General features: G+C 43.2%; 1 protein-coding gene across 1 annotated transcript in view; it reads left to right on the top strand.

Annotated features, from left to right (window-relative positions):
* The window catches only part of DNAH7 (dynein axonemal heavy chain 7), a 312,828-nt gene that overhangs the window by 189,817 nt on the left and 108,911 nt on the right, over positions 1-14,100 (top strand). Inside the window, exon 43 of the mRNA XM_074967796.1 lies at positions 11,087-11,433. Coding sequence (XP_074823897.1) covers positions 11,087-11,433 — 347 coding nt within the window. The remainder of the gene's footprint in view (positions 1-11,086; positions 11,434-14,100) is intronic.

Raw genomic sequence — 14,100 nt, 5'->3', positions numbered from 1 at the left:
ACACATCTTGATATGAGTACTGGACTATGGCCGGGACTCTAGGCTTCAAAATTGGTTTCTTGCACATGCTCCTTCTAAGTCAGTGACAACCATCAACGCTGCCTGCACTGCCTTAGGGAAGCTCAGGTTGCAGCAAGATATGATATCTGCTGCTCTTTCCCCATTCATACCTTAAGAAGCACTTAATGGAGAAGGCCATAAGGCTGCACTTTGACCCAGGCCAGGGGGACCCCCCCTCCCATACATTGGGCTGACTCAGCAAAGAGTGTGCCTCCTTATGTAAGGTTTGACTGAGCAGTAAGGAAATCTACCCATACAGATCCCCCACTGGAGTCTTGTCATGGGGACAGGGAGCACTCTCATAAACACAAGAGCAAATTCTCCTCTAAATCTACTTCAAAGAAGACAGATACAGGCGTGCCTAAGTTGAACAAATCTTTCTGATCCTCCCATGAAGACTTAGAGCGTACTAAATCTTAGGGTCTTGACAAAAAGCCCATAAGTTGGGACCAGACTATGCTCTGGCAGCAATGGTGCTACTGATACCAACTAAGCCTAAACTCTGGAAACCAACAGTACTACCAAAAGGCAGCCATTGCCAGCCTCAATCAACAGCTGTACTGGCTCTGCCTCACACAGCTGAGGCACAGACTATGTCTGCTCTGTTGATCTGGGCTGATAGGACCCCTCACACTCCAGGGAGAGCAGAGTCTTACATTCCACCTGATGACATCTTTGCTTTGCCAGATCTCCAATCATCCTCCTTGTCCCCAACTGGCCCATAAAGTTTTGGTTCCCGAGTCTCCTATGTATGTCCTCTTGGTCACTGATCAACACTCATTCCTTTTCCAATAACCTGACAAAGGGGAAGGGCAGAATCAAGCATCTCAACTTCCAACCACTCCAGCTCAGGGGGTAGTTTTGGGTGGCCATTAACTCTAGAACATGCAAAACATTCTTACTAAAAGTTGAAAGGATTCTACTAGGAAATGTTATTTAGCCAACTGGTATTCATCTGATTCTTTCCCTCAAAACAACTTGTCTTTCCATCAACTCTTTATGGGTTCACCTGCCAGCAATCAGTGCATACCACCGACTTTCACATGGTCACTCAATTTTTGCTCACCTGCTGACTACCAGGTTCTGGAACGACCTAGTTAGAAATTTTCTGGCAGTAAGAAAACCTTCTCTCAATGGGACTTAAATCTTGTTCTATCAGTGCTCACCAAGCTGCCCTTCAGACCGCTAGCGACCAGATGTTCCATGTCTCTCCTGTTTCTTAAGGTTGTATTCCTCGTAGCCATCACCTCAGCCAGGAGGGTGGGTCAGCTTGGAGTACTGATGGTGGGATCTGCCTTACATCATATTCCATAGAGACAGTTTCATTGTGTTTACATCCTAAGTTCACCCCCATAGTTTTTTTAGAATTTCACCTGAATCAGTCAATCTGCTTACCTCTGTTTTTTCCAAAACCACATGTGTCTGAAAAGGAGAGGAGACTTCATTCCCTTGACATGAAACAAGCTTTAGCCTTTTATCTACAAAGGACAAGGCCAGTCAGAAAATTTCCCAGGTTGTTTATCACCATACCGGAGTCCATGGTTAGGCTCTTTCCTCTCGGAGGATCTCTAAAATGGATCTCAGGCTGTATCTTACCCTGCTGTCAGTTGTCTGATTTCCCCCTCCCATTTTGGGGTGAGAGCACAAGTGACGTCAATGGCATAACTTTAAGAAATACCTCTACTTGACATTTGCAAAGCAGCTGTGTGGGGTTCCTTCTACTGATCTGAGGCATGATGCTCCAACACAGGACTCCTCCACTGATGCATCCTTTGGGATGGTCGTTCTTCAAATGGCTGTGCTGCTTGCATTCTTGAAGCCTCCTCCTACTTGAGTACTGCTTGTCAGTCACCCACAGTGGAATACACATAGGGACCAGCACTCGAAGAAGAAGAGAAAGTTACTTACTGTAGAGTAACTGGAGGATCTTCAAGATATGTGGTTCCTATCTGTTTTCCACTACCTGCCCTAATTCCCTTCTGCTTTGCATCTGTGACCCGGGTCCTAGGGGGCCACTCTGCGATTGCTCAATCAGGGCAATTGCAAAGAATGGGGCAGATGATCCCCAAAACTGGTGGCTATTCTAATACTTATTTACCAAGCCAGCAGCAAAACAGCTTCTACAATTCCTTACTGGTTACCCACACGACCACAAGTGGGAGATACACCTGACAGTACTTAACAACATATTCGGACGATGGGGGACACTATCCACAGACCTGTTCGCCACTCACCTGAACAAGAATTGTCCATGCTACTGATCAGGGATGGGTCAACACTGCCCAGGTGATGTTCTCTTCATCCCCTGGAACAGGGACCTTCTCAATGCCTTTTCTCCATTTCCTCAATTGTCTAAGGTCCTACTGAAAATAAAGAGCGGGATCCCACATCATTCTGATTGCTCCTACTTGGCCAAGACAGACCTGGTACCCTTACCTGTCACAGCTCACGACATGCCCACTGATCCCTCTCCCAACCATTCCGCACCTCCTCTCACAGAACAGAGGATGTACCCTGCATCCCAACTTGGGATTCTCTGCCTCAAGGCATGGCTGCTGCTTGGTTCCAACACCTAGAAAGCTCCTGTTCAAGGGAGGTACAAGAGGTTATGTTGCACAGCAGAAAGTCTCGACGCTACATACTTACCTGAAAAAATGGTCCAGGTTTCAGATTTGGTGCTTCTCCCAAACATCCGTGACTATTCCACATATCCTGGACTATGCATTGACCCTAAAGAAATTGGGTCTATCTTTAAGTTCTTTCAGGGTCCATCTAGCAGCTATATCCGCTTTCCAAAAACCTGTTGAGGGTTACTCAATGCTGTCGCACCCAACTAGTAAAAGATTCCTCAAGAATATAATAAACTTCTTCCCTCAACCTCAACTACTGTCTCCCATGTGGGACTTAAACCTGGTACTGAAAGCATTAACTAGGCCTCTTTTCAAAACTATGGTCACCTGTTCACTGACGTAACTTCCCATGAAAATGCCCTTTCTGATATCGATTACCTCAGCCAGGAGAATAGGAGAGATAGCTGCTCTGATGGCATAACCCCACTATCAGGGTATTCTTCTTGGCCAATGTTACGCTTAGGCTGCATCCAAAATTCATCCCTAATGTGACCTCCCTCTTTCACATGAATCAACTGAGTCACCTTCCAATCTTTTACCCTAAGCCTCACCGAGACAACAGGGAGGCTATATTGCATATCCTGGATGTCAGGAGAGCCCTGGCCACTTGGACAGGATAAAGACCTTCAGGAAGTCCCCTAAGCTTTTTCTCTCCATTATGGAAAAATCCAGAGACTCAGCAATATCACCCCAAAGGCTTTCCAAGTGGGTCTCGACTTGCATCAGACAGTGTTACCAGGTTTGCAATATGACCTCTCCAGACTCTGTTTGTACATACTCCACAAAGTCAATTTCCTCATCCGTCACCTTATTCAAGAATGTCCCTATCTCAGAGATCTGTAGAGCAGCGACATGTGCGTCAACCCACACTTTTGCAGAACGCTATGGATCACTGGGGACTCCACCACCGACGCCATCTTCGGCTCCACAGTGCTGTCATCTGTAAGAGACCCGACTCCGAAGTTCTGGCCCTCCAGAAGGGGTACTGCCCAGGAGTCACCTACAGTGGAGCACCCATAGGGACACTACTTGAAGAAGAAGAAGAAGTTACTCACCTTGTGCAGTATCGATGGTTCTTGGAGATGTGTCCCCGTATGTGTCCTCCACAACCCACCTTCCTCCCCTCTACTTCAGAGTTCTTGTCAATGACTCTGTAGTAGAGAAGAAACTGAGGGGGATTAGCTCATGCACGCTGACCAGCCTCGTGGAGCAGCATGAGGAGACACAGCGCATGTGCAGGCCTAACGGACACTGCTACCAAAGCTCTCCATTCAGCTGCGCAGGGACACAAGCACACCTACAATGGAGCACCCCTAGAGAAACACATCTCAAAGAACCATAATTACTGCACAAAGTGAGTACCTTCTTCTGTGCTGTTGGTTCTGAGAAATTGACTAGTCCTATATTTGCCTAGAACTGCAGAATTTTGCTACCTTATTCATGGTTCCACTCACTCTCTCGTAAAGTAAGAAATTGTTGGTTATTGAAAAGGAAATTGCACAATTTCTTTCCAATTTTTTTTGGAAGGTGAATATTAATAATATATCAAAATAACCATAACATTTATCGAGAAGTATTTCTATAAATTAAAACTAGACAGAGCACAGGATGTGCTTGGTTACATCTCTGTACATGCTATTTGACATTAGGGTTCAAATAGTTGACTTATTAACAACTAGTTTTAGGAAATATTTTACTATTGAAGAAGTATTAGGTGATTGGAAAACAGCAACTATAGTACCAGGTTTCAAACACAGAAATTCTGGGGAAAGAAGATGAAGATTACAGACTTGTACATCCTAACTCAGGGCCTATTGAGCACTGAATTAGGAAAATTTCCTGACATCATTTTGTATGGATAGTTTTTAAGATTTAATATGTGTGTGTCAGCACAGATTTGTGAAAGCTAAATAATGTCAGATAAAGCTGATAACTTTAAAAATAAAATAATCTAGTTAGAACAGAACCAACAAATTTTAATGGAGTTAGATTTTCAGAAATCCTTTGACTGTTTCACATTATAATGATTTTATTAACTCTAATTATGGCTTTAGTTTTAAATTATAAATATAGTCAAAAAACTGCTTATAAATTAAAAGTGTGTATTCTTCATAGAAGCTTGTGAGGATTGGAATCCCTAATGATTCTATATAGGGACTGTGTTCATTAATATTTTGGGTAATGATTATGCTAATGGGAATACTCTAATGGTATTTAAAGTTGTTGCATCTCAAGTCTCAAATGCAGAGTGCAAATGCAAGTCACCTCTGCACAGTGATGGCAAAATTTCAAACTTGGGTGCCGGAATATATTCTCTAAAGTAAAAATGGGCGAAGTGGGAATGAAGGGTGTTCACAAGCTCTGACATTCAAGCCACTTTCATTTACTTGCCTCAACAGGAATTTAGATGCCTATTTACGTTTTAAATTTTTTATCTGGGTCTGATAATCTCCAAAGAAAGTGGGTTCAGTTAAGTCTGAACAGTTTACAGGAATAGGGTAATCTTAAAATTACTTTTCTGTCTAAAAAGGTTGTGCCTAGGGTTTTTATAAGAATACCGTGTCTAAGATGACTATAACAGAAGCCGTTGAGAAAGAGAAACATATTTCTATATTTTTTCAGTTTGATTACTTTGTGCCTTTGACAGCACTTTGTTTATAGTTAGTTTCACTGCTTCCACCGTACAGTCAGTTTCACTGTTTATTTTTATGGGTCTTTCACTCAGCAGCATAGGAAAGAAAAACCATTCTTAAAAAAGGAAAAAGCAATTGTAAAATCACAAAAATGGAGTTAGGGTCAGACATAGTATTGAAACTACTTTTAACGAATTTTTGATTCTGTTACCCAGCTTCTCTCCTCATTAATCACTTACAGTTATTGCCTGCATCTATGGAATTTGGAGGTGGTTCAGTGTTGATGCTGGAGGCTCCAGGATTAAGCTCTGACCTTCAACATGCTCCTCCAAGGTGGAACAAATTGGAGGTTCAGTTTCTCTCAACCTTTTTGTTTTATAAGTTTACTTTTTATTTGCAGTAGTGACTTATACTCTTTCTTCCTCCTCCTCTTCTGGATTTGGTATTTGGCAGCATGATGGTTTCAACTATCAGGATTTGTCACTGCAGCACCTCCTCCTTGGGACTCCTTTGTTCTCCCTCAGGCATGGCAGAACTGTCGTGCGAACACAAGGCTAAATCTAAGCAGTATTCCCTAAGTGAGGCAGCATTTACAGGCACTGCAGAGCATGAATTATGTCCTGGCTGTTCACAGCCAGCCAACCCTTCCAGTGATGCATGTTGGTTCCCTTCCCTGAGAAGCCACAGGTCCAGTGCAGAAAAGCCTGATTGGAGGCTTTTGAGCATTTTGGGGAGGGAGTCTAAGGACAGCTTAGGGGGTAAGTCCTGCAATAGACTTGGCTGGAGCAGGAAAAAAAACCCTGAAAGGATCCAAAATCCTCCTGTTCACCTCTCCCCAAATACTGAAGTGGATCCTCAGATCCCTGAGCCAAGAAGCAGTGCCCTTACACAGCTCCCCTTCCTCCCCCTATGAATTGGGGGATTTTCATGATCTCCAGGGATAAGTCTTATAAACCTCGAAATTCCAGGTCCCAGAAAGGCAAAAACAAGCATCACCTTCACCAGGCAATAATTAATATTGTTAATGAACAAGTGAGGGTGAAAGTCAGGGGTTAAACCTCTTTCCCTTTGCAAGTCTCCCCTCATGAGAGTATTTGCTGGGTTTATCTCCTATACAGAGGCACTCACAGTGCCCTGTATCAAGCTCACCATCCCTCCTGCATCTTGGACATTCAGGGAAGCCTTTCACTCCTGTGTAGCGCTAACTCAGATTGTAGTTTAATAGCAATTGTTCCTATCCGACTTTCAGTGTAAAGGCCCTTGCTCTGCCCCGGAAAGGGGTTCAGATACCAGGAAGCAGTGGAATGGGAATTGTGCCTTCTTGTCATCAGCCATAAACCCATGCTGTAGTTGGGAAAGGAGCTCCAAGTCTGAACAATGGGAAAAAGACTTTCCACCCCTCCCCCGCTCCATAGGCTGGCTCTGCCTTAAAGAATAAAGAACACTCCAGGCAGTCTGTGACCAGAACAGAGGCATATGAAGATTCCATTCCTCGGGAAGCTGCACTATCATGGAATTACAGGGGGATAAGAGAGAAATCCCTTCCCATGTTTCAGATGACTCCTGATATACTGAATAAAGTCCTATGTGTTACTAGGTTGCTCCTACAATATGTCCATCAGTGATAGCTAGCCTGGCCATGCAGGCAAAGAACATTTCAAGCTCCTGGGGACATCTAGCAAACTATTTCCACAATCAAGGGTTTTGCACCAGTTGTCTCTTTTTGGTTGAATGGCCCCCAGGCCAGAATAATAGTGTGCACCCTTCCCACTGAATAAACAAAATAAATAACTTTTCTAGGGCAGGATGCCATTGGCTTGTAAGGAACTCATTAATACTAATATCTCCCTTTTCAAGCTTTATTAGCTATACACCTCTTTTGTGGACTTCTGATAAAAACCAAACTAAAATGTTATATAAAAACAAAGAAATTTCATAAATTTGGGGAGTTTAAGATTGATGCAGCAGTAGTACCACCAGTGAAAGATAATCATCCTGTATTGGCCAGGGCATAGGCAGCTGCCTTGGTGGTGTCTGGCCACCTGGCCATCCTGTAATGGCCAGGGTCGAAGGCAGGAGTTGGGACTAGATACCAAGGTGAGTAAGGAGATGGGTACCAAGGTCAATCCAGGCCAGGGTACAAGGCAAAAGTTGGGACTAGTTACCAAGCCAAGTCAGAAGACAGGTACCAAAGTCAAGTCAGGCTGGGGTTGACAGCAGGAGTCAGAAGCAAGACAGAGCGAAAGGCGAGGTGTGTAGGAGTTGCAAGCCAGAGTCTGCATTGTTCCTCAGAAAGCTCCCTGGGGTAGCTTCCAAATTTAAATAGTTGGTGTGGACTAATCAGGCAGCTGTGGGGTTCTGTTGCACCGGCCTCTTTGGGCAGTACTTCCTGCGGTACCTAACCCTCCAGTAATTGTTAGATGCTGCTCTGACTGGTTCCCAAGTGGTGATGTGGAGATGTTGGCTGCCCAGGACTCCACAACCTTGGGTTCTAGATTCATGGATCCTTACACATGCCATCAGAAGATGACTTCCTTCAAAATTACTCTAGAAACCATAAAAAAAGAAGACATACTGCACAGAAGTTTCAAAGCTTCAGGTATAGCCATTGAGACCAAAGGTTTTCATGTACTCAGTAAAGAATATTTTATGGCAAGCAGGAGGCTCCTAATCTAAGGATATGATCCTTATTTGGAGTGAGACATCTAGGGTTCTGTCTTGGTCTAACTCTTAATGTGATATGTGACAAGAGCAATGCCTTCTAACTTGGTGGCTAAAAGGAAGCCATGTTACATCCATGAATAGCAATCAGTCATCCTAAACAGATGTCTTGTGAATTCAGACTTACAGAGGAGAAGCTGTTTGGGGAAACAGTAGAGAAGTTAGTAGCTGAGAAACCCAAAAGACTTGTTAGATCACATCTGAATGTCCCTTTGGGGGTAGGTAAGTACAAACAGCATGCTTAAAGCCAGCACAATTTTTATTGTAGACCTTTGGATACTCACTATGCAAGCAAGCCTCACAGGATTGGAAGCATACTTACAAGACAAATTTCCAAAATCACAGACTACACATTTCTTTAGTTCACTTTGACAGTTGTACCAGTGACGTGTCTGAACAAAACAAAAAAACAAGGAAACCCACAAACATGGCCATATGAGATCAGATGAATGATACATCAAGTCTAGTGTCATGTCTAGGATGGCAGTCAGTACTGTCTGCATCAGAAGAAGGTGTAAGAAATCATGTAACATACCATTATTGTGTGCATAGGGGAAGTTTCTTCCTACCTCCCTGTGACAGAATGCTGGACAACAGCAGCTGAGCCAGCACTCTGGTCACTGCAGCTCCAATTAAATACTGCAGAACAGACCTTATTAAGGAGAGTTGTGCCTAATTGGTGGGTGGAGGAGAGCTGGGAGGCTAATTAAGCCATTAGGCAGAGGATACAACAACACACAGGAAGGAAGTAGTTGGGGGAAGCAGACAGAGAGCGAGATTGATTGATTGCTCTTCCCTGCTTCCCTGAAGTGCTGAGGGCCCCCTAACACTGTAGGAGTAAGGCTATATAGTGTACAAGGATGATGGGAACCAACACTGTAAATAAACTCTGCTGGGTATTTTACCAGCATAAAAGTCTCTGCGTGGTTTGTGGACTTGAACAGACCCAGGAGAGTGCGCCCTGCCACGCTCCCATTAGAGGTTGGCTTATGATTGAAGTATGAGTGTTTATACTTCTGATTTATATACCAATCAGTGGGCCTGGGGTCTGCCACTCAGGCTTGGTTGGGTGTTAGTCCCCCAGTGGACACCCAGACTGAACTTTCAATGGCAACACGGAACCCCCATGGTCCCAGGTTCTAATCCTGCATGATCTTACACAGTATCCCACGAGGCACTTCACATTTGAATGGCTACATTGCATCTACGGAAAAGACCAGACCTCTTCAACCAGGGACTTCTTCATCCAGACCGGGAACACCTACAGTTAATAGTGTAGGCATTGGAAGAGAAGTGTAGTTCAGCAGGGATCAGTTGATCTGGTCAAATTTATATTTTTGTTGTGATGGGAAATAGAAAGTTCTCTGAGTTAGGGACTCTCTCTCTTTGTACAGTGTCCGTCACAATGGGGCTCAGACCTCAGATGGTACTGTAATACAAATATAATGTTAATCATAAAGTTTGGATGATTTCCATTACATTGGAGTTTCTCCAGAATGGTTGATTGGAGTCCTACAACCAAGTATGATAGAAATGTGGGTAACAGTCCTACTTAGCAGTAGGTAGGTACATTGGACATTCCATCTGAGTATCATAAGGTGCCAAGATTAATCAGAATGACAGATTAGACAAGCCTGGAGCTGGCCTTTCCAGTCACCATTATCTGCTCTTGCGGTGAGGAAAAGATTATTTTTATAGCTCCAGAAAAATTTCTATTAAAGGTAAATTCCTCTTTGTATAATTCCTGGGAAATAGTTTTCCCATCATTTTGTTCAAACCCTGGTCACTTCTTCGGAAGCTTATGCCACAAATGAGCAGTCCTAGTGCTCTAAAGATATATCTGAAGTATATGGAGTACACTTGCCAATTGTATGCTGTTCATCTCATTCTATCCAAAATGAAAAGGCCTTATTGCCTCAAAATGGCTGCTAGCAAGATGTTGAAATCCTGAACCAGTGGGCATACTAGACATCTGGGAAACTATCCATAAAAGTCTCTAGGGCTATTGGGGAGAAAGTGTCATCAGAGGAAGATTTGCAGTGTAAATTTCCATTCCTCTGCATAGGCATCCTTTGTTCGGAATGTGCTACTGGGTTGGCTCCCACATAATGTCTTGCTTTATAAGGGGGAACTTCCATTCCTATTTATCGTTCTGTTATAATAATAAATAAAATGCTGCTTATCTTCCCCCCCCCCCCAACTTCTTTGATTCACTTCTAGTTACTTCCCATTAGTGATGAATGAGGAGAGAAGCTGTGCAAAAGAACGAGAAATTTCTTACCTGATAATTTTTTTTCTGTTAGTAGCTTCCCTCCTCATTCAGACTACCCTGATAGTCTGATAATTGACCACAATACAAATAGAATTTTCTTCTCAAAGGGGAGACTTAAAAATATGATTGTTTTAAGGTTAATTACGACATTATATCAAGTTATTGTCTTAGTGCTAATAATGGGTTGCTGAAATGTTTCTGTCTCTTTGGAATAACTCTTCTGGTGTCCTGAACCAAATGTTGGAACTTAGGCCTGGAGTCTCCAGCAACAATATTGGACTGCCTCTGAATTTCATAGGTATGTGGGTAGACATTAACCATTAATGATGAATGAGGAAAGAAGCTGCTAATCTAAAGAGAAAACTCAGGTAAGAAATTTCTCATTCTCTAAACTAACTGTTGATCAGATTTCAGGTGTGATGATCTTTGTTTAAATGTCAGTATTATTTCAACCCATGTAGTGCCATAATGCATATACTGGAAGAAGGGGCTAAGCAGACAAAACACTGGGGTATTGTCTTCCTATGCTTAAAAATGAAAGATTTAATAGACAGATACTATTAAAAATGAATATATGGTATATTTGTACAGTGTACGTTAATTTTTGTCTGTGATCCTGAGATCACATTAAGTTTAAAATACCAAGTGTGATTCTAGCAAACATATATGGAAAAGTAGTACTGTAACATACATAGAATGATTGTGATACGTTAGAAAAGTGGGTCTAATGCTATTTCTGAAGCAGTAATATTTATGTCATTTATTTTAAGGATATCACAGTTGTGAAGTCAATGAAGAGTCCTCCTTCTGGTGTCAAGCTAGTTATGGAAGCAATATGCATCCTGAAAGGCATCAAATCAGATAAAATTCCAGATCCATCAGGCTCAGGGAAAAAAATAGAGGATTTCTGGGGTCCAGCAAAGAGAGTTCTAGGTGATATAAGATTTCTGCAGTCGCTTCATGAGTATGATAAGGACAACATTCCTCCAGCTTACATGGCCATCATCAGGAAACAATATATCTCAAATCCTGAGTTTGTACCAGACAAGATTCGAAATGCTTCCACAGCAGCGGAAGGTCTGTGCAAATGGGTCATAGCCATGGATTCCTATGATAAGTAAGTAAGCATTCGTGTAAAAATAAAAACCAAGTGAGTTTATTCTAATAATAAGAGGGATTTAAAGTTTGTTGGAAATTCTAACTGGCCTGACATATTTACTGGTAAAGATTATGAGGCAGCTGTTGAAAGGGACATATAGTGTCTGATTTTCAAATGTGAGTACCTTGGATAGGATGAAGGGGGCAATAGCCCATCTCCAGTAAGCAAAGAGTTAATTATGGTTTCTCTTCCCCATCCTTTTGGCACAGGTCTGCAGCAGAAGGGTATTAGAATGTCAGTGGGAAGGAAGGGCTCATCATTTAGTTTCTCAAAAAGAAAAGGAGGACTTGTGGCACCTTAGAGACTAACCAATTTATTTGAGCATGAGCTTTCGTGAGCTACAGCTCACTTCATCGGATGCATACTGTGGAAATTGCAGAAGACATTATATACACAGACACCATGAAACAATACCTCCTCCCACCCCACTCTCCTGCTGGTAATAACTTATCTAAAGTGATCATCAAGTTGGGCCATTTCCAGCACAAATCCAGGTTTTCTCACCCTCCGCCCCCCCACAGACAAACTCACTCTCTTGCTGGTAATAGCCCATCCAAAGTGACCACTCTCTTCACAATGTGTATGATAATCAAGGTGGGCCATTTCCTGCAGAAATCCAGGTTCTCTCACCCCCTCACCCCCCTCCAAAAACCACACACACAAACTCACTCTCCTGCTGGTAATAGCCTATCCAAAGTGACCACTCTCCTTACAACCTGCATGAAAATCAAGGTGGGCCATTTCCAGCACAAATACACGTTTTCTCACTCCCCCACCCCCATACACACACAAACTCACTCTCCTACTGGTAATAGCTCATCCAAAGTGACCACTCTCCCTACAATGTGCATGATAATCAAGGTGGGCCATTTCCAGCACAAATCCAGGTTTTCTCACCCCCCCCCACACAAACTCACTCTCCTGCTGGCAATAGCTCATCCAAACTGACCACTCTCCCCACAATGTGCATGACAATCAAGGTGGGCCACTTCCAGCATAAATCCAAGTTTAACCAGAACGTCTGGGGGGGGGGGGGTAGGAAAAAACAAGGGGAAATAGGCTACCTTGCATAATGACTTAGCCACTCCCAGTCTCTATTTAAGCCTAAATTAATAGTATCCAATTTGCAAATGAATTCCCATTCAGCAGTTTCTCGCTGGACTCTGGATTTGAAGTTTTTTTGTTGTAAGATAGCGACCTTCATGTCTCTGATTGCGTGACCAGAGAGATTGAAGTGTTCTCCGACTGGTTTATAAATGTTATAATTCTTGACATCTGATTTGTGTCCATTTATTCTTTTACGTAGAGACTGTCCAGTTTGACCAATGTACATGGCAGAGGGGCATTGCTGGCACATGATGGCATATATCACATTGGTGGATGTGCAGGTGAATGAGCCTCTGATAGTGTGGCTGATGTTATTAGGCCCTGTGATGGTGTCCCCTGAATAGATATGTGGGCACAGTTGGCAACGGGCTTTGTTGCAAGGATAGGTTCCTGGGTTAGTGGTTCTGTTGTGTGGTATGTGGTTGTTGGTGAGTATTCGCTTCAGGTTGGGGGGTTGTCTGTAGGCAAGGACTGGCCTGTCTCCCAAGATTTGTGAGAGTGTTGGGTCATCCTTCAGGATAGGTTGTAGATCCTTAATAATGCGTTGGAGGGGTTTTAGTTGGGGGCTGAAGGTGACGGCTAGTGGCGTTCTGTTATTTTCTTTGTTAGGCCTGTCCTGTAGTAGGTGACTTCTGGGAACTCTTCTGGCTCTATCAATCTGTTTCTTCACTTCCGCAGGTGGGTATTGTAGTTGTAAGAATGCTTGATAGAGATCTTGTAGGTGTTTGTCTCTGTCTGAGGGGTTGGAGCAAATGCGGTTGTATCGCAGAGCTTGTGCTTGTATTTGTGCTGGAAATGGCCCACCTTGATTTTCATGCAGGTTGTAAGGAGAGTGGTCACTTTGGATAGGCTATTACCAGCAGGAGAGTGAGTTTGTGTGTGTGGTTTTTGGAGGGGGTGAGGGGGTGAGAGAACCTGGATTTCTGCAGGAAATGGCCCATCTTGATTATCATACACATTGTGAAGAGAGTGGTCACTTTGGATGGGCTATTACCAGCAAGAGAGTGAGTTTGTCTGTGGGGGGGCGGAGGGTGAGAAAACCTGGATTTGTGCTGGAAATGGCCCAACTTGATGATCACTTTAGATAAGCTATTACCAGCAGGAGAGTGGGGTGGGAGGAGGTATTGTTTCATGGTGTCTGTGTATATAATGTCTTCTGCAATTTCCACAGTATGCATCCGATGAAGTGAGCTGTAGCTCACGAAAGCTCATGCTCAAATAAATTGGTTAGTCTCTAAGGTGCCACAAGTCCTCCTTTTCTTTTTGCGAATACAGACTAACACGGCTGTTACTCTGAAACCTGTCATTTAGTTTCTGAGGACTGGGTTAAACCCCACATTAGAAATTGTTTTGTTTGTATTTGCTTACCCTGATGAAAAAAACCTTGCTGATTTCTGCCATATCTTATATGTGCTGAGTCACCCACCAATTTACAGTATCATTATAACACATCCCCAGAGCCTGCATAAATCTATAAAATCCACACTTAAGTGCCTAAACTCAGCCTACAATCTGAAA

Source organism: Natator depressus, chromosome 11 (genome assembly GCF_965152275.1).
Source record: "Natator depressus isolate rNatDep1 chromosome 11, rNatDep2.hap1, whole genome shotgun sequence".
Lineage (NCBI taxonomy): Eukaryota > Metazoa > Chordata > Testudines > Cheloniidae > Natator > Natator depressus.
The sequence above is the reverse complement of the archived record's forward strand: the minus strand, read 5'-3'. Positions and strand labels throughout refer to the sequence as shown.